Source organism: Theropithecus gelada, chromosome 15, assembly GCF_003255815.1.
Source record: "Theropithecus gelada isolate Dixy chromosome 15, Tgel_1.0, whole genome shotgun sequence".
Taxonomy (NCBI): domain Eukaryota; kingdom Metazoa; phylum Chordata; class Mammalia; order Primates; family Cercopithecidae; genus Theropithecus; species Theropithecus gelada.
The window spans coordinates 30,533,866-30,555,427 of record NC_037683.1 but is presented as its reverse complement, the minus strand read 5'-3'; the positions used below and the strand labels follow the sequence as shown (position 1 = coordinate 30,555,427).

Below are 21,562 nucleotides of genomic sequence, written 5' to 3'. Positions count from 1 at the left end.
CCTGTAATCCCAGCACTTTGGGAGGCCGAGACGGGTGGATCATGAGGTCAGGAGATCTAGACCATCCTGGCTAACACGGTGAAACCCTGTCTCTACTAAAAAATACAAAAAATTAGCCGGGTGTGGTGGCGGGTGCCTGTAGTCCCAGCTACTTGGGAGGTTGAGGCAGGAGAATGGCGTGAACCTGGGAGGTGGAGCTTGCAGCAAGCCAATATCGCGCCACTGCACTCCAGCCTGGGTGACAGAGCGAGTCTCCATCTCACAAAAAAAAAAAAAAAAAAAAATTCAAACTTAATTTTATTATCAATATTGTTATGAGTAACTCTATCATTTCAGTTGAGATGTTAAATTCCTATACAATATGATCAAGTAGCACTTAGCCCAAACATCAAAGATATTAGAGAAATTATATCACATGCTAATGTCAAGAGGTCAAAGGAGAAAGTAAGATAATCTTAAATGGCCCAAGTATTACATATGGTATTTGGGCATCAGTGTATGATTCTACAAACAAATTAGGGAAAGAACAGAGAGGTGCTTACTTAATATGACCAACAGAGCTATTGTAAACCAATGGCCAAAATCATGCCTGAAGCATTGTCATTAAATTCAAGAACAAGGCAAGAATGCCTCATCACTTTTTTTTTTTTTTTTTTTTTTTTTTTTGAGACAGAGTTTTGCTCTTGTTGCCCAGGCTGGAGTGCAATGGCATGATCTCAGCTCACTGCAACCTCCACCTCCCAGGTTCAAATGATTCTCCCCACCTCAGTCTCCCAAGTAGTTGGGATTACAGGTGCCTGCCACCACACCCGGCCAATTTTCTGTATTTTTAGTATAGATGGGGTTTCATCATGTTAGCCAGGTTGTTCTCGAACTGCTGACCTAAGGTGATCCACCCGCCTCGGCCTCCAACAGTGCCTCATCACTTTCATGTGAGAAGTTTAGCTGTTGTAACAAGGCAAGAAATATAAATGTGTAAAAAAAACTTAATCATATTTCAGATGAAAGAGAATACATTGAAAGACAATATTGAGAAGTACTGAGAAAGATTGATATACAAGAATAACTATTTCAACTGCAAAATTTTGCAGTAACAACTGATCAGCAATAGGAGATTTCTAAAATCCAATTGTGGTATATCTACATGAAAAAATATACTTGAAAGGTAATTTTAGAGGAATCTATTATATGGAAAAATTTTCATTATGCAATCTTAAAAATGAAAATTATAGCATGTGCCTTTACTACATATGTCATATAATTAGGTATGCCCATACATATATAAAAAGAGTGAGAGACAAAAACTGTAATTATTATTATGTTTTCCTGCTTTATCTAAGCTATTAATTTGTATATTATTTCCATAAGGAAAATAAGCAAAAATTATTTTAGAGAAACATGCAAACAGAAGAAGAAAGTTAGTAAAGACTTTTAATGGTTACCCTCGAATTAAATGCATTCACAAGTGTGTAAAGACATTTTGCAATTTATAGAGGCTTTGCAAATTTATTTGGCAAATTCACAAAGAATGAGGGCAACCACACTCTGTTGTGTGGGAGGATAATCACTTAATTAGCTTAAACAAAGATTTACTGGATGCATATAGGAATATTTTTTCCAATCCGAAAGTAGGGAGAAGAGCTGGGTCTCAAGAGGGATTGAAACCAGGAACAAGCAAGCCACTAGAAGCTATGGTGGCTATTTCCTCTAACCTTACATTTATTTCCTCTGGAGTTACACAGTATGTTGTCACCACTTTTCTTTGTATATCTTCTTCACTTACTCTTTCTTATGTTGATGAGATTTCTATGGTTCTCTGTGCAGTCTTAACTCTGTATTACCTGTCTACTGGTAACAAAACCAAAAAACACCTACTCTTTCAGGGCTCTTTGTGCCCTAATTCAGATTCCCAGAAAAAAAAATATAAATGAACTATCTCAATCTCTGGATTGCCACCTGCTATCCAAACAGAAAGGGACAACCCTCATAGGTAGGCAGTGGACTGAAGAGGGTGGGCACGGTCCTCAGTGAAAGTGGCTGTTGATTGACTGGACTGCAAAAAATATGAGCTACGAAGAGAAGAAATAATTTAATGCTATGCTTAGGCTTAGCCAGTAGAACAATTATTTTGGAAATGTATCAGGTCAAACTGTTCTTCCAAAAGAGCACCAAATGCCAGGAAGCATGTGTAGACATTAGGAGAATTTAAGTGTAAAAATATTACTGAGAAAGAAGAAAAATGTGATGCATGATTCAAAGCTGTTAGAAAACAAATAATGTCTTCTTACCAGGTATTTTAACACTTACCATAAACAAAAAGTTTAGAGGGAATTTAGAACACATGAAAGACATGGAAAATCTAACCATTATCTTGCAAATACTTAGGCTTCAGCAACAAGCCAACTCTGGAATGCTTCAAAAAGCCAAATATATTTCAAATCAAATCTGACACAAGGGGGATGCAAATGAGTGGAGGTTGAAGAGAGACTTTTTAAGTTCATGAACTTACTGTGTACTTTCTTTTCATAATTATCTTAAATTCATAAAAAATATTTAATTTGTGACATTTATTAGCATTCCAAATAAATGACATTTGGAAGTTTGTTTCATTTTTTTTGTTTGTATGATTGACCACATGACCACATAAATAAACCAGGATGGAGCAAAATATTCTGTTTCTTATCTTTAAAAAACTGAAATTAAACCCCAAATGATTTGGGGTTGACTTTTATTCATAGATTAGAAGATTAATTATCTGTATTTAAATGATCAATCAATGACAGTAGTCATATTTATATACATTATCTTTCAAATGTGTTGATTTTTAAAATTATTCTGAATAAAATGTAGTCTCTGGTGGATTAAACTATCCTTACAATTCAGTTATATGCTTCCTCTTACAACGGGGGCAGTGTTCTTTAAATATGCACTGGATATATAAATGAATCTAATTTATTACCTACCATACTTGAAGAAAGATTTTAGTAAGCATTGATGATCATGGAGCTAATTGCTACAGCAAGATTTTGGGATTTTGTTTTGTTTTGTTTTGTTTTATACCTGAGGAAAGTACTAAAATAGTCAAAAGGAGTTGGGTTTTTTCTTTTGTGAAATGGGTAGTGTATGAAAAGAATAGAAATGTTATGATGCAGGGGAATGCTGAGTATCTCAGATTAGGATAAATTGAATTTAGCTGGAAGACCAAGTCTTGTACTAAGGTTTGGTATATACATTTACAAACTTAAGTGTAGGCTGAATGATTGTTTGAGAGTAATACGTAAGGTCATTTAGGACTAAAAGAAAATTTGATTTTTGCTTGGGTTACATTTTATTTCAATAAAGGGTGTGAGGTGGAGTGCTGACCTTGGATTAAAGGAACCTAAGACTTCAGAAAGCTATATAAATAAAAAGGACAGAGGCAGATATCTTGCAGCTAAAAGATATGATTTCCTACTGCCTCAGTGGCTTGGTCTCTGCAAGGACTGGTAGAAATATCTGTTAAAGTATGTGAGGTGGGAGATGCTAGCTGATATGATTATATCATGTAAGAATGGCATCTGAGAGAGGATGAAGTGGGTGTGAGATAAGGGTGGTAAGCTGGGATTATCAGGCAATTTAGAGAGTGCCCATTCAAATGACAATCTCCAAACATCCCCTTCTGTTAGACCTTTATCTGCTCCAGCCTGCCTTCCGCTTGGTCATAGGCATACCCAAGTTCCTTTCACAGCTGCCCTCTCTGCCTCCTGACTTTGCAATGAACTTCATTGGTGAATATATATCAGTGTGTCCTGCATCTATTAGATCTTCTGACAACATGACATAGAGGTAGTTTTGCGTGGTGGTTAAGAATTTAGACTTTGGCCCAGACTACCTGGATTTGAACCCTAGTTCCTCAACTTAACCAATTCATAATTACATAGAGAATGTAATTACATAGAGAATTACATTCTCTATGGTTCAGTTTCTTCATCTGCATTTTGGTAATAATAATAACAACCTAACTAGCCAGGTCCGATGGCTGACACTTGTAATCCTAGCACTTTGGGAGGCTGAGGCAGGTAGATTGCTTGAGCTAGGAGTTTGAGACCAGCCTGGGCAACATGGCAAAACCACGTCTCTACAAAAAATACAAAAAGAATTAGCCAGGTGCGGTGGCTTACACCTGTAGTCCCAGCTATTCCGGAGGCTGATGTGGAAGAATCACCTGAACCTGAGAAGTTAAGGCTATAGTGAGCCGTGATAGTGCCATGGCATGCCAGCCTGGGCAACAGAGCAAGACCCTGTCTCCAAAATAATAATAATAATAATAAATGATAGGCCAGGCGCGGTGGCTCAAGCCTGTAATCCCAGCACTTTGGGAGGCCAAGACGGGCGGATCACGAGGTCAGGAGATCGAGACCAGCGTGGCTAACACGGTGAAACCCTGTCTCTACTAAAAAATACAAAAAACTAGCCGGGTGTGAAGGTGGGTGCCTGTAGTCCCAGCTACTTGGGAGGCTGAGGCAGGAGAATGGCGTAAACCCGGGAGGCGGAGCTTGCAGTGAGCTGAGATCGGGCCACTGCGCTCCAGCCTGGGCGACAGAGCGAGACTCTGACTCAAAAAAAAAAAAAAAAAAATGATAACAACCTAAGTAAGAAAGCTTGCTATTGTGAATATTTAATAAATTCATATGGGCAAAGTGCTTAAAGTGGTACCTGACAAGTACTAATCATTCATTATCATATACCGTGATTCCTCCAAGGAACTTTGAACATGTTGCTAGAATACATCTGTCAAGTAGATAAACCAATTACAATGCAACCATCATTTTATGCAGAACAGTGAATGAAAACCAGTAATCATGCTTATTACTGATAGGATATGGGATTAGGGAAAATTGTGACTCTATAACCAATAACCACACAACTCCACCTGAGCCAAAAAGTAGGTGGTAACGCTTTTGGCAGAAGAGCAGAAAAATAACTATTTGAATCTGTGCAATACTGAGGAGAACATTACAGGAGTGGTTAAAGGGCAGTTGTGACAGTGATAAGGAGAATGGACATGAATTTAAAAGCCCAGAGCCTGCAGATTCCCTCTGAACTCACTGGATGAGCTTCTCTCTCCAGAGGTGCTGTAAAGTTTACCTCCTTGATCACATTTTTGGAAAAACAGGTAGGAGTCTACATCTGTCTGAGATCCTTCTAAACACTTTATATTGCTCTCTCAGGAAAGTGATCTGAATTTGCTAAAATTATCCTATCATTTCAAAAGTCAAGCATCCACTGAATAGTCCTTTGAGATGTTATAACTGTTTTGTTTCAGTTATTTGCAACAGAAACAAATTCAGGAAAACACAATATAATGCTTGATATACTAAAATGAAATGCACTAAAGATATATCTTTTCAAGAATTCTAAAGTTTTAATGAATATCATTTTCTAGGTCTTGTAGGAGGTACAAAGTCAACTAAGATGGGATCTTTGTCCTAAGCAAGCAGAGGGAAGACAACAAACGTAACAAGGGAGTTATAAGCCATGTATATACATCTCTGTAATTTGCTTATCTAATAATGTCTCCCTACAGTATTTCCCCACATTTTGGGAAAATATCAAATTGGTGAATACAGATTCCTCTGAAAAATTCCCACAAGAACCGTACTGCTGTGACTTCAGTCACCTTTGCCTACTAAATTTTGATACTTGGTCTCATCTCATGAAACAACAGGAGAAAGAGGAAATATCGAAAGAGAAAATGTGAAAGGAAATAAAGAAAAAGGCATTGGTGCTTTCTGTGTCTGTGGACTCTCAAATGCTGGCCCATGTGTGAGTTCTTTGAAGAATGCTCTACATTTTCTCAGATCCCACTTCCAGTACTGCACCTAGTAATTTCTTACTGCTGGAGTTCTCTGCTTAGTGGGCAATAAAGTGATTTCAGTTGAGCTATTTTCCATAGTTCTTCACCTGCGGAAATGTCAGATACCCTTGCTTTGCCAAAAGTTGATAGTGCAGACTGGTCCTCAGCCTCCCTCTCGAGCTGCCACAGAGGACCCTGCTGTGGTCCACCCAGACCTTCCAGCCTTCCCCTGCCAGCATCTGCATCTCTGCCTGAGGACTTTCTTGGGTGCCTGGAGATGACTTTGCCTACTTGCAGTGGACAGAAAAGTGACAGAGAATTATTGCCCTGCAGGGAGCAACCCTCGGCAGTGACTGACATGAGGTAGTCTCTAAATACCTGAGACCTATCACCCTTAAGTTGTGATACTTCTAAGGCCTGAATTCTACACTGGCTCCCAGTGTTCCCTAGTGGAATTAAGAACAACTACTGCTCTATGGTGCTGTTGGCTGGCTTCCCTTCCTTGTCTCATTTCCCCACTCTCACATCAATATTTACTAGGACCAACTCCCCAATAAGCTACTTACACTAGAATCCGCATCTTAGGTGTGCTTCTGGCAGAGCCTAGATGGAGACATCGGATGTGTCTCCAGCTCACTTCTTCTTCCATAAGTAGGCACAGGGGCAAGTCAAGGCTCCCGCTCAAGTTCTAAGAGTGCACATAGTTTGTGAAATTGAACTTACATTATATAGAGAGTTTCATATACTCATGGTAAACACACACAGTGTGCAATGAACATTCTTTTATAGGGAACTTTATCTCAGATTATTTTCTCATGGGAAATTCCTTGATTGGTAAATATTTCATTTTAGGATTTATACTTTTATTGCAAACATACTGACAATTTACCATATTGCTCTGGAAACATGATGCCAGTTTCTTAAATATGTAGACAAATCGTGAATGCTCTATCTTCAGAGAAAAAGGCCTGTGAAGAGTAAGATCTTGAATGCACAAGAAAGAAGGGAAAATGCTTGGTGAAAGTTCTACCTTGCTAAGGGAAGAGACCTTACTCTGATAAATATAAGAAAATAAGGACGATTACAAATGCTCAAGTTTATAGGTTGAACTAGTGAAAATTTAAGAGTTTATATCTAATAAAATTAGAAGTGTTGGTATTTTAACCATGTACATACACAAATATACATTTTAAACACTATCTTTGAAATTAGAAAGGTAGGCCAGGAGTGATGGCTCCTGCCTATAATCCCAGCACTTTGGGAGGCCGAGGTGGGAGGATTGCTTGAGCCCAGGAGTTCAAGACCAGCCTGGGCAACATGACAAAACCCTGTCACTATAAAAAAATACAAAAATTAGCCAGGCATAATTTGTGACCCTGTAGTCCCAGCTATTTGGGAGGCTGAGGTGGGAGGATACCCCAGGAGGTTGAGGCTGCAGTGAGCCATGATCATGCCATTGCCCTCCGGCCTGGGAGACAGAGTAAGACCCTGTTTCAAAAAATAAAATAAAAATTAAATTAAATTAGAAAACAAACAAACACACTTTGCATTAGCAACTGGTACATCCTACCCACTGGTGTTGTAGGATGGGCAATTTAAAAATTGAGGCTTCGGGAGGCTGAGGTGGGCAGATCACCTGAGGTCGGGAGTTTGAGACCAGCCTGACCAACAAGGAGAAACCCCATCTCTACTAAAAATACAAAATTAGCTAAGTGTGGTGGTGCATGCCTGTAATCCCAGTTAATTGGGAGGCTGAGCCAGAAGGATCACTTGAACCCAGGAAGTGGAGTTGTGGTGAGCCAAGATTGCGCCATTGCATTCCAGCCTGGGCAACAAGAGTGAAACTCAGTCTCAAAAAAAAAAAAAAAAAAAAAAAAAAAGATTGAGGCTATTGGGACTGTTTCAGAGGAATTAAGAAAATAGTTCATCAAACTCATGTCCTCAAAATATACTTTATGTACTCTGGCAGTAGCTTACAACTGGAAAAATACTTAACTTGGTGTTACTACTTTTTCTTAGTAAATAACCCAATTATGCAATAAGTCCTACTAAGAACTCCCTTAAATTTTTTTCTCTATTTATCTTGTAGGAATTAAAATTTTTCCTATTAATTTCATATTACATTTATTCACATAAAACAAGGTAGTTATCACTATTTCAATAGATGTAGTAATTAGAATCTATCTTCAAATTTACAGCTTACACATTTAGTGCATCTATGAAATAACTATGTGCTCTGAACTTGAAAAATCTTTATTGCTTCACCCTTTACAGAAATAAACTATTAACTTCCTGAATGACCCCATGAGAAAGACACATAGTGGAGAAGATGAATACTTTAAAAATCTTTTCATATAGATGGATAAGGGAAAATGCATCTACTGATGGTTCACATATTGCATTTTCTGAGTGCCATCATTTATTTCAAGCGAAGCATTGTAACAACATTCATGCTAAACAACAACTTTCACAGAGTTTTTCCTATCCACAGCTGACCTCTAAACCGAAGCAGGTTACTGGATGGAAGCAAACACTGACTCTATGCGGGAAATCCAGTCTTCGTATGGCCTGGAGAGATTTAGAGAACAGTCTTTAAAATCTATGGGAAATGCAGAGACAATCCATAACAGGAAATTCCTTTCAATGTAGACATGTCTTCACCTGGCAGCTTACTAGAGAAAAGCTGAAGAAGAACTATGTCTTCCTAAGAAATGTTCATTTGTATTTATCAAATTAACATTAAAGTATTAATTTTATTTTGTAGTATACAATTTTCCCTGTCTCTATCAGTATCATCTTTTATTTGTGAGTGAATTTCATACTATTTAGAAGCTTCTGACTTCTGGGAAACTAAGATAAAAAGTTTCTGTTGCACGTGTGTGTGTGTGTGTGTGTGTGTGTGTGTGTGTGTGTAGACAGTCTTGATCTGTCGTGCAGGCTGGAGTGCAGTGGCGCAATCTCAGCTAACTGCAACCTCTGCCTCCTGGATTCAAGTGATTCTCCTGCCTCTGCCTCCCAAGTAGCTGGGATTACAGGTGTGCACCACCACTCCTGGCTAATTTTTGTAGTTTTAGTAGAGATGGGGTTTCACCATGTTGGCCAGGCTGGTCTTGACCTCAGGTGATCCACTGCCTCAGCCTCCCAAAGTGCTGGGATTATAGGCATGAGCCACCACACCTAGCTAAGCTTAGCATCCACATTTTCCTTCTTTTTCAGCAATAAAGCTCCATAAAACTAAAGGTAAGCATGAAACCAAGTGTTCCCCAATGAGATCTATGTGGAAGTACTGCACAGACTGCCACAGAGTCTCCTTAAGATTGTGACTGTCTCTGTCCTTTTCTCCTTCTTGACATTTGGAATGAGTCCCTGATGGTAGGAGCTCCAGTTGCCATCTGAGACCATGAGGTGACCTGAAGATGATGGAGCAGAGCTGAAAAGAGGGAACTGGATCCCAGAAGACTTTTCAGACCTGTCATTTTCCCTCTGAATTTTCTACTCAAGGCTTAATTTGAGAAAGAAAGAAATGTCCATTATGTTTAAGCTAGTGGTACCTCAGATTTTCTATTAGATCCAGCTAAGCTACTCCTAGCCACTTCATTCATTCTAGTTTATATCATCTAGGGGGTTAACATCATCTCAACCTCTGCCATTGATTGTTCCATGTCAGGCCATGAAATAGCAATCAAGGACCACAAAATGAAACTCCAAGTGCCAAGGTGGGGACTCCAATGAGCTAAAAGAATACACACCCAGAATTGCTACAATTTGCTAAGAGTAAGCCAAAAAGCCAGAGTTTTGAAAACATGCTATCTTCTGATTTTAAAATGTGTGATTAAATTAGACACACACACACACACACACATACACACACACACACGCCAAGTGAAATGCACCCTTGGAATGAATATGACTTTACAGCCATGGTTTACATTCTCTGGGTTACACTGTTTGGCTTTACGTCTTGTGTAACAGTTTAGCAACCCTGGACATGGAATCCCCTACCTCTCCCTAGCTTTTGATACCTACCTCCAGATGTAATATAGTAAGATACAGAGAAAGAGGGGTTACAAAAAGACCAGGTGATAAATCAGAAGACTGGATAGACAGTCTTTGGCATTTACTTAGCTATGTGATTTGTGTGTAATTATGGTCATTGTTAAGAGAAATTCTCTCTATGCACATTTGTATCATTAGGTCATTGGTGGAGAATTTTCCTACCCTTTGGCCACAGCTGTGAGGGAGGACAAAGCAGTTGGCTCTCTCCACGTGTCTAAGCATTCACAGTCTTTGACCAAGCATTTTCATGATGTATTTCAACCAAACAGAATATAATACTGGCAGCCAATAATAAGAAGTGCCTTTAACAGTAGCAGTAGGTACACATTCTTATTACATACCAGTGTCGTATATGCAGGAAATAACAAAACTAATAAACAAAATACACGTAATGCGAGATTAAGAAAAAATTTGAATTCGACATTTAAGAATTATTCACTGTCTCTTGAAATTAAAAATTTTAGGCCAGGCACAGGGACACACACTCGTAATCCCAGCACTTTGGGAGGTCGAGGTGGGCATATCACTTGAGCCCAGGAGTTCGAGACCAGCTTGGAAAACATGGCAAAACCTCATCTTTACTAAAAATACAAAATTTAGCCAGGTGTGACGCTGAGATGGCGCCACTGCACTCCAGCCTGGGTGACAGAGGGAGACCCTCTCTCTCTCTCATAAAAAACCCCAAAAAACAAAAAATGAGTACTACTTTTTTGCCTGGGAAATACATGTGAGGTCTGGAATTGTTGTAGGTACTGAGGATTTATTTATTCATTATTCATTCATTCCATTCCATTCTATTCCATTCCATTTATACTTCTAAAATTCTGATAAGGTTGAAAAAGAGATTCCTATGTAATACTAGAGATGATTTGAGAATTGTTCAAAAGCTTAGAAGCACAAAAGAGAGAACATTTCCAGACGTACATTTGGAAATATATCTTTTCAGCATAAAGAACTTAGCTGCTGCAACAGTGAGCGATTCTTGATGTTAAAACTATCCTCTGAGTGTGGAACAACTGAGTCCACTGCAGATTACATAAGTGCCCCCACCCCTTCCCATAGAAAAGAAGAACCCAAACTTTCCTTATTGCTTCAGCACTGGGGCCATCAGAGACCACTGCAAAACATACAAAGGCTATTATCAGCCTATTGTATGAACAAACTCTAGTGGCATCTCACAGATCTTCAGGGTTTGTTAGAAAACATAAAAGGAGACACTTTCTTCCCATAAGCCTGGGAGAGAAGATTAATCTCTAGGTAAAGGTGTGAATATCTACCAGTGTGGACACATCATGGATGAGGCTCTTTCCCTGAGCTAGGAAGCACTTCCGCCCATGTATTCCCAGTCCTCTGACCATCTAAAGCTTGGATGTTTGGCGAGACAGCACATTCTCCACCAGAGGATCACATTTCTGGAATTCTGGAACAATGAGGAAAGCAGATTTTTTTTTTTTTTTTTCCTCAAAGGAAGCTTCATGCTATGTTTGTTTAACGGATATTTAGCAAAAGCGAAGTGGAAAATGAGGGGCTCTGGTTTTATTTTGATGTGAAATATGTAGGATTAAGAAGAGCCTGGCATTCACAGTGGGGCCAATCCAAACATATTCACTTTAGGTAAAGGTAAGTTATAAACACATGGCAGGAAGTAAAACCAAGAAGAAGGTCGTTATGAGGTAATTACTCCCCTGCAACAAACAGTTGAAGAGCTTTTTGTTAATTCTGTAGAAGGATTTCATGTAATTAAGTTCAAGGTGCTAAACTTTCCCCCAGGCTATTGATTGTGTACTAATTACAGAATTCACTGCTTTAGTCCTTGTGCTCTTTGAAGAGTGCTATGGGGTGGTGTCTGAAGAGTAAACGTCTACACTACATTTTACCCATTCAAATCAGGTGTGATAATCGTGAGTACCCATTCATATACTACCCCTCGAGTTGTCCAATTCTGACACCAAATAATAATCATTTAAAAAGTGAAGCAACACTGTTATCCTTTTTGTCTGGTCAGTCCCATCTGCTGAGAAATAACAGCAAGTTTCATGTTGTTAAAGAAAATTCTACATCTCCCAGTTTTTACATAAGAGGAATAAGATGTCTCCCTGAGGGGTAACTGTGTGCGTGCAAGGTGTGCCTATGCACCATACATGTTTATGTGTTTGCCTGTGATTGTGTCAGGGCACAGTTGTGTGAGCATTCAGTTTCAAACAGAAAAGCTTTGAAAAACTAATTTTTCCAGGGAGTAATTAATAAACTCAAAAATATCCCTGTGATTTTCAATTTCACACAAAGGCTAGGTCACAATCAGTTATAATATTACCATTCTGCACACATGCGGGAATCTGATGAATGATCTCATTTCCATGGTGAAATGTACAAAGTTTCAGGTCAAAACTCACACAAGACAGCTTACCATTTTCAAACTAGCTTGGTCGCTAAATGCTTCTGCCTGATCCCTATGCAAAAATTCAAGCCTCAACCAACACCATTTCTAAACGTTGGTCGTCTTCCACCAATTTTCTCTAAATCTTATATTTTAGTTATATCTAAGAATGCTCATCAGAGGCTTGGAAAAGTTACAATGAAGACACGTAAGCTTCCAGTTTAGACAGGGACTGAGCCAGCTGACCTTCTTTTGTACCTTCTCATAGCCCAACCAAAATGAGAAAAAATAAAAATAAAAATGAAGTCAAAGGGAAGACCAGCTAATACAAACTTTTGAGAAATCCCTGCTTGTTAGATTACAAATGGATCCAGGTTGAAGAGCAGCACTGGGAACCTTGTTGGCAATTTCACTTTCCAAGACAGGATGTAGTACTTGGAAGGGGAAAGCTGAAGACAGAGTAGGTCTTGAGGGGAGCACTGTGTACTCGACTCATTACCCATTTTACTGTTTTGGATCAACATTCTCAGAGGCCCTGGGCAAGTCTGGCCAAGCCAAACAGAGGAGCTGGTACCTGGCAGGTTTTTCCCTGATGCAGCAGGGTTCTTCCTTGATGGAGTAGACCATGGCATTAGGAATAAGGCCAGCCTTCAGGACCTCATGAGTATTTAGAGCGGAGACCAGGTCCAACAGGGAACAAGAGCTGCAAAACTATACCCTGCGTGGCGTGACTGCTTCAACACACAGAGAGCATTTTTAGGGTAGCTATTTCATCTCTTAAAGGCAAAAGTCTTTAAACCTTCATAAACGATGAAAACAGCACAAATGAAAAGAAAAATAGATCCAAAAGACTAACAAAACATTTGTTGCTATCACCTTAAACAAAATTAAAGCACTGAGAAAAAATATTTGCCACATACTTGGGTCACTGACAGCTCAGGGTTAATACCATTAAGATTTAAAGAGCATTTGCAAATCAATAAGAAAGAGAGCCATCCCCAGTTAAAAACTGGATAATAATCCTCAAATATCTTAATGGGTATTCAAAAAAAAGGAGCTATATGTGGACAATAACATATTTTTTCAATATTCAGCCTCACTAATAGGGAAATGCAATTTAAAATGGGACTCCATTTCTCACTTAGAAAGTTGGGGGGTTGGGGGTGGAATCTTCAAATGATATTAGCCTGCACTGGCTGGTCTGCACCCCAGGTCCTGACACTGTCACTGCATGTGGAGGGCAGGTTGGCACCATTTTCTGCAGAGCAACTTGACACATGTATTAAATGCCTTAAAAAACATGAATATTCTTTGGTGCAATAATGGCACTTCAAGAATCTGCATTAAGGAAATGATTAGAGATATGGGCAAAGATTTAGTTATACAATGTTTGTAACAGCGTAAATATATAATAATAGGTAGTCTCTCTCTCTCTCACACGCACACACACACACACACACGAAAGCACATTCTATAGTGGAAAACTGTATGACCATGAAAAATAATGATAGTAGAAATACGTTCCTTATTTTGGAAAGAAAACTGAAATATATGGTGGGAATACAAAGTCAAATTACAAGAGGATGTACAATTGAATCCTTTTTTCTGGGTAAACATAATTTATGCATAATATATGTATGAAAACATGTCTGTTACCTAGACAACTGAATAAAGTCAAGGAAGCTATGTACCAAACTATGACAGTGTATTTCCAGGAAATAGTTTTCCTGATTATTTTATTTTCTACAATAAACATTTATTATCAGCAAAATAAAATGTATATAAAGAGAGAAAAAAAGAATCAAAGAGGCTTCAACAAAAATCCAAACATAGAAGGCATATTTTTAAAAATCAATGTTTCTATACATCAAGAAAAGTTGTGTGAAATTTAATTTTAAAAGATGCTATTCATGACAGTAATATCGAACAGAATATATTTACATATAAATATGAAAAATACATACAGGACTTAATTTCTAAAAATCTACAACTTTGTTAAGGATTATGCATAAATGTATATGTGTAAAGAATACGCATAAATGCTATTAAGCAAATTATATGAACCAAATAGTGCTGGGTCAACTGCTAATTTATTCGAAAAATAAAATTAGACATCTTTGTCATACTATGCACAAAAGTAAGTTCCAGATGGATTAAACTGTTAAATAGAACACTATTTCTCTGATTTGGGAAATGAGAAGGCTATTCTAAGACTTTGAGAAAATATAAGGTCTTACACTTTTGAAATGGAAGAATTATTACTATAAAATATAAATAATCCCCAAGTTAATTCAATATTTTCTATATTGAAATCAAAATCCTTACTGACTTCATTGGTAATATGTAAAAATGAATTTAAAATTCATATTAAATAATAAGTGGGTATTAACTAGAAAAAGAAGAGATGTTTAAAAAGGAGAATTTGCACTACCAGATATTTAAATATGTTGTAAAGTTACAATAGTTAAATCATTTTGGCAATGATACAAATGACATAGAAAATGGGAGGAAATAGAAAGCCAGGAAGAGATCAAATACCCATAAGCATTTACCACATGTAAAACGTGACATTCAGTTAAATTGGAAAAGGACAGATGGCTATTAAGCAAGTAGTGCTGGAACAACTGGTTAACTATTTATTGTTAAAAATTAAATTAGACCTCTTTGTCATACCATACACAAAAATAAATTCCAGATGGATTAAGCTGCTACATGGAAAACTATTTCTCTGATTTGGGAAATGAGAGAGCTATTCTAAAACTATGAATATAGGATCTTAAGGAAAATGTTTGATAGATTTGAGTGTATAAAAATGTAAACCATTCATCTAACAACATTTCCATAAACAAAAATAAAAGGCAGTGAACTGGAAAAACATTTGCAGCATATACACAAAATAATTACTGGCCTCATATATAAAGAGCTTTGGCAAATCATTAAGAAAAAAAATAAGCCAATGTGCACTATAATGGCAAAATGGGCAAAAACTATGATAATTATCAAAGGACAAAATACAAATGTCCAGTAGATGTACTGGAAAATGTTCATCCTCAAAAATCAAAAATGTGTATTTGCTAAAATGATGCCTCTATCACATCTTAAATTGACAAAGATATTAAAAGATAGTATATGATATTGGTGAATATGTGACAAATTTACTGCTGATATACTCTGCTGATGAGAATATAAATTTATACAACCCTCCAAGGGAGAAATGGACAATATGTATCAAGAAGTTACAAATGTTCCTAACCTTTAGTTCGAGAACTCTTACAGAAATTCTTCCTAAAGATGTAAACAAAAGAGTCCACAAATATTTATGTTCACGATAACTTAGTAAGGAAAAATCCTAAGTGTCCAACAATAGATGATTGTTGCATGCAATGGAATAGTATGCAGCTAATGTAGAACATTTTAATTAGGATATAACAAATGAGGCCGGGCGCGGTGGCTCAAGCCTGTAATCCCAGCACTTTGGGAGGCCGAGACGGGTGGATCACGAGGTCAGAAGATCGAGACCATCCTGGCGAACACGGTGAAACCCCGTCTCTACTAAAAAATACAAAAAACTAGCCGGGCGAGATGGCGGGCGCCTGTAGTCCCAGTTACTTGGGAGGCTGAGGCAGGAGAATGGCGTAAACCCGGGAGGCGGAGCTTGCAGTGAGCTGAGATCCGGCTACTGCACTCCAACCCGGGCGACAGAGCGAGACTCCGTCTCAAAAAAATAAAAAATAAAAATAAAAAAAATAAAAAATAAAAAAAAATAAAACAAATGAAAAATGTAGGCTACAAAACAGCAAGATACCAATTTGGTTAAAAGTATGAATGGATGCACATACTCGGCAACTGTTCAACAACCTGCAAACAATGGCTTTTTTAAAATGATGAAATTTTAGGTTTTTCTTTTTTCCCTTTCCCTCCTTTTTGTTTAATTCATTCTACAAACACTGGTTTGCTATTATGTGTTAGAATTTCTATATGTTCCTTTTTTCCCCCACTGAATATGAATTAATTTGTAACCAGAAACACAGACACATTTTATAAAAGTCCGACGTCCCAAACTGACTTCCTCTTCCAGATGTTAAAAATCTAATAGAGGATTGGAGCAAAAATAGGAAGGGCAAGAATCTTACATTGAAAGCATAACATAACTTTAAAAAGAATTGGGGTTACGCTCAGATCACTCCATGTCCTACCTTTAGAAACACTTTGTAAACCATACTCACCTGTTTCAGCTTGGATGCCTCTGCTCCTACAAATGTGAATGTGATTAGCGTCTCAAGGATCCCTTCTTAACAGGTCCTCAAAGCCAACTATTTAAGGAACCTGACATCTCTCTAAGCGTTTAAAAATCCATTATCCCATTGGAGCCCCCACAATAATAACAGGGGGGTAAGCTATGACTCTAGTTTTGTGGATGGGGACGCCGGACTTGGGGAGGTTATGCCTTGCCCAGGACTGAACCCCGGGTTAGAGACGGGCAGGCAGCGGTGAGTGGGAAGGGCCTGGGGACTAGGGCCGGGGCCGGGAGGGGCGGGCACCTTACCGCGGCTTGCTGGAAGGCGCCCTTGGTGTAGGTGCCGCCACCCCGGTAGGAGATGGCAGGGATCTCTTGGAGGAGCAGCGCGCACTTGTGCTGGCGCGCGCGGCGGGTGGAGATGTAATCGACGCGCGGCACCACGTAGTTCTTGGACGAGAAGGTCACGATGGCCACGCGCGTGGCCGTGGGCACCACGGGGAAGTCGGATAGCAGCTTGCGGACGAACATGAGCTCGCTGCGGAAGTTGACTTCGCCCACGCTGGACGAATCATCCACCAGGAAGACGAGCTCCAGGCGCTCGCTGAGCTCCCGCAGCCGCCGCACGCGTCGCCGGAACGCCTGGCCCAGCCGCTCCACTCTGCTCCCCGCCGCTTCGTCGCCAGGAGCCGGCGGCGCTGGGAGACTCCCGGGGGCCCCCGGCGCGGTCTCGGGGAAGAGGCGGAAGCTGAAATTGCGCGACGGGGACATCTGCTGAAAGGTCGCCCAGCCCGAAACTAGCGCCAGACCCCAGCAACAAAAGGCCAGGCGAGGCCACATCGCGCTGGAGACAGAGCGGCTGCCCCGGAGCGCAGGCGGCGGCTCCGGCGGGAAGAGGCGCCCTGCGGCCCGACTCGCAGAGGGGCGTGCGCGGAGCGGGGCGCGGGGCAGCGGCCAAGAGCCTCAGCGCCTTTTCATCTGACACTGGGGACAGACACAATCCAGACTCCTCAGCAGCTCGGAAACTCCGGAGGGAACGGCGCGCGCTCTCTACCCCTCTCGCTCTCCTCTTTTTTTCTTCCCTCTCTCCTCCTCCTCTCTCTCCCTGAAGCCTATAAAATGTTTGAAGAAAGGGGGCAGTCAAGAAAAATCTCCCGCTTCCCTCCTTCTCTCCCTCTCTCCCTCTCCCCGCTCCTGTCTCCTTTCTGTATCTCTGACTCTATCTCCCTCCTCCCCCTCTCATTCTCCTCCCGGGATCAAGCCAAAGGCTCGGAGATTCCATGACACCAGAACCCCGCGTCTGTCAGGCTGTCAACATTCCCGCAGCAAGCGCACCAGCGCCGAAGCCCTGATTGATCCCATATGTCTGGCAGGAGCTGCAGAGGAATTCACTGGAGATGGATCCAGATACCGAGAGTGCCACAGTAATTGGAAACACTTTGTAGACGAAAACATAGACGCGGGCTGGCCAGGGAGTTGAAAGCATCCTTTGAAAACTGCTTGCTCACCTTTTGTGTTTCTCTTCCCCCATTCAGTGTCCCAAAGCCCTCACCAAATAGATGATTGTACAATTTTCCTGATGGGGATTTCTAATCAGTGGTGTGTGTGAGCGTGCAGACCCTTGAGGGCCCCCTCAGATCACACCATAAAGGGGTTGCATCTAACCTTATGCATTCCATAGGAATGATTTGTCATGGTGCTTCAGTCGTGAATTTATTCATTCTTTCCTGATTTTAACAAATACTTTTTGAATGCCCATTGTGTGCCAGGAGCTATGTGAGGCACTGTAAATATAAGGAACAAAAATTGACACGGATTCTATCCTTAAGGAACTTAAACGGTAACAAGTCAGGTGACCATTAACCAGATAGTAACATACAAAATATATGTAATGACAACTGACCATGCTAAATAAAGGAGAGTTTAGGTAGACAGACTTGACTTTGGAGAGGCCGGAGAAGCCTTCTCTGAGGACGGAAAGTTTGTGCTGAAATCTGAAGCATGAGTAGGGGGTCCCCAAACCCCTGTCATGTGCTGTTGATCTATTTCAACAGATAAGATCGACCTGGCTTTGAATGATACCTGGCATATATCTGCTTTGAAACAAGTTGCTACCTGGGGTAGTTTTTCCAAAGCAGGACCCCCAAAGGGGATAGCACACGGGTAAAGGAAAGGTGCACTTTGCATGAGGGTGGGACCTTTGGTTAAAAGATTCCAGCTAGGAGTCAGGAATCCTGTGTAGATCAGCCTACAGTTATGTAAACCACCTGAACTGAGTCACTTCCAATCCTTGGCTTCAGCATCAATATCTATTTCATGATGGAATTCAGTGATCTCAGTTTCCTCTGTTTCTAATAGTGAAAGATTTAACTCCATCTGTACTTACCAAAATACTTTCAGTGACAAGCATCACAATGTATTGGTTAATACGTTAGGGCTCTGGCATCAGTTTTCCTGGGCGAAATCATGACTCTGCCATTTACTAGTTGTATAGCCTTGACTCAGTTTGTTCATTTGTAAAATGGAGTAATAACGGTAACATATTAAGGGCTGTCGTAAGGATTAAGTCATAAAAAAGTAAAATTCTTAGGACAGTGCTTGGAACATAGGAGGTACTCAATAAATGCTGGCTGGTTGCTCTTATTGCCACCTTTAATCATGAATGTTCTTCAAATCATTTTCCTAACAATACTTTATTGACCACCTACTATGTCCCAGCATGTAAGATACTGAGGATTTAAAGGTGAAAAGCATTAGAAAAGAACATAGATTTGCAAACAATTACAAAGCAGTAGGATGATTGCAACAGCAGAGAAGGAGGAGCAAGGAGGAGAAAGATCTCATTCTTCCTGGGAAATGAGTAAGACCTCATTTGAGTTGGGACTTTTTTTAAAAAAAAGAGAATGGTTTTCCAAATTTCGTCTACTCTGTGTTATTTAAAACACATCATGAAGCGCTTTATGTGCAAAGCACCGTGGCATCTGCAATGTGTGCCATCTCCTGTGTTCCCCGCACAAACCAAGGAGGTATGCAATTGCTTTAGAACTCTTGCTGCAAGTAAGTGGCACCCAATGTCTCCTCATTTAAACAAAAAGGGGTTTCTTTGTTCGTATAACTAAACTAGGGAAAGGGCAGAGGGTAGAGCTGGTCTCAAGAAGGCTTAGAAAAGTAAATTAAAAATAGGTCTTTAATTTTTCTCTCACTTTGGCTTCTCTTTGGATGCCACATTTAGTCTCTTCTTCAGATTTATAACCTGAGAAAGACTTTTACCCCACAAACTCAAGTTAAGAGTATTTTGAGAGGTCTGCCATAGGCCTAGGCACATTCAAAGCTCTCTGGATAATTCTGACACATGCCCTGAGGGTGAATGCCTAAGAACAGCACTCTGGCATTGTGTACCTCCAACAAGATGAACAGTCAGGCCTATGTTACTTATCCTCATGGTAAGAGAGTGGGGACACATCAATTAGAGAAGTCCTGCCTGAGTGTTATTAAGACTGCTGCTCCAACTCTTGCCACTGCTTCCCAGTGCTCTGTAGTCCCTTCTACTCTCTAGTCTAAAGCAGTGGTTCCCAGCAGGAGGAATTTGCATGTCTCACTCCCAGGAATCTTAGGCAATGTCTGGAGACATTTGGCGGATGAGGCAGTACTACTGGCATCTAGTGTGTAGGGGTAAGGGGTGCAACTAAACCTCCTACAATGCACTAGCAGCCCCCACAACAAAGAATCATCTAGCCCCAAATGACAATAGTGGTGAAGTTGAGAAACTTGGGCCTATACCACAGTAATAGATGCAGAAGATGATAAAAACTTGTTAGACTAAAAATTAAGATTAGAAAGGCTGGGCACAGTGGCTCACACCTATAATCCCAGCACTTTGGGAGGCTGAGGCGGGTGGATCATTTGAGGTCAGGAGTTGGACACCAGCCTGACCAATATGGTGAAACCCTGTCTCTACTAAAAATACAAAAAAAAAAAAAAAATAGCTGGGCATGGTGACACATGCCTGAAGTTCCAGCTACTCGGGAGGCTGAGACAGGATGGTCACTTGAACCCAGGAGGTGGCAGTTGCAGTGAGCCGAGATCGCACTACTGCACTCCAGCCTGGGCGCCAGAGTGAAACTCTGACTCCAAAAAAAAAAAAAGAAAGAAAGAAAGAAAGAAAGAAAAAGCAACTTAAAGGTATAGAAATGACAACATGGACCTGAAGTGCAAAAAAACCTATCCTGACTTCATCTCATGAAATAAAGACTTCTTGGGGGGAAAAAAAATGTGTTGGTGGGCTAGGGCAAGAGGCATGCATTATATTCTTCTCACCACCTAACTGTGATTCAGAGTCCCACATTTTGTTCAATCAGGAATGGAACCTCAATCCTGTCTACCCATTGGGACCTCTGCTTTAGTTGAGGACACCAGCTCTACCCTCACTTCACAGCACCCATCTTTCTACATTGAAGCAGATACTGTGAAGAGATAAGTTGCAATGTGCATTTGGGGAAGGATGGAAGAGGGACCGAGGAAGAAAGCAGAGAGGGGTGCTGGCAAAGATCCACCTGAGATATACCAAGCATCAAGTCCAGTCATGGGAGCAGAGGCAGGAAAAATGTCTGTTTCCACGCATGCTAGTTGTCATGTTTTGTTTTGTTTTGTTTTAAAAACAAAACTATAACACAGTATCAGTGAATCACAGTGGCAGGCAGTGAAGATAGGAGGAAGATGCCACCTTGTGACTGCATTATGACTGTATTTATAAGAATATCTTTCTGCCGTGAATTTAACAAAGACATTCTCTCACATACAGAGGTTGGGAACATCTGCCACTCTATATTTTTTCTTTTTTAAAATTGGTTTTTTGGGGAACAGGTAAGTTCTTTAGTGATGATGTGTGAGATTTTGATGCACCCATCATCTAAGCAGTATACACTGAACCCAATTTGTAGTCTTTAATCCCTCAGCCCCTTCCCACCCTTTCCCCCGAGTCCCCAAAGTCCACTGTGTCATTCTTATGCCTCTGCATCCTCATAGCTTAGCTCCTGCTTATGAGTGAGAACATACG

General features: G+C 40.2%; 1 protein-coding gene across 1 annotated transcript in view; it reads right to left on the bottom strand.

Annotated features, from left to right (window-relative positions):
- The window catches only part of SVEP1 (sushi, von Willebrand factor type A, EGF and pentraxin domain containing 1), a 228,356-nt gene extending 210,674 nt beyond the window's left edge, over positions 1-17,682 (bottom strand). The window contains exon 1 of the mRNA XM_025359181.1: positions 16,816-17,682. Within this exon, the coding sequence (XP_025214966.1) occupies positions 16,816-17,346 (531 nt within the window). The 5' untranslated portion in view covers positions 17,347-17,682. The remainder of the gene's footprint in view (positions 1-16,815) is intronic.
- Between the last annotated feature and the right edge of the window lie 3,880 nt (positions 17,683-21,562).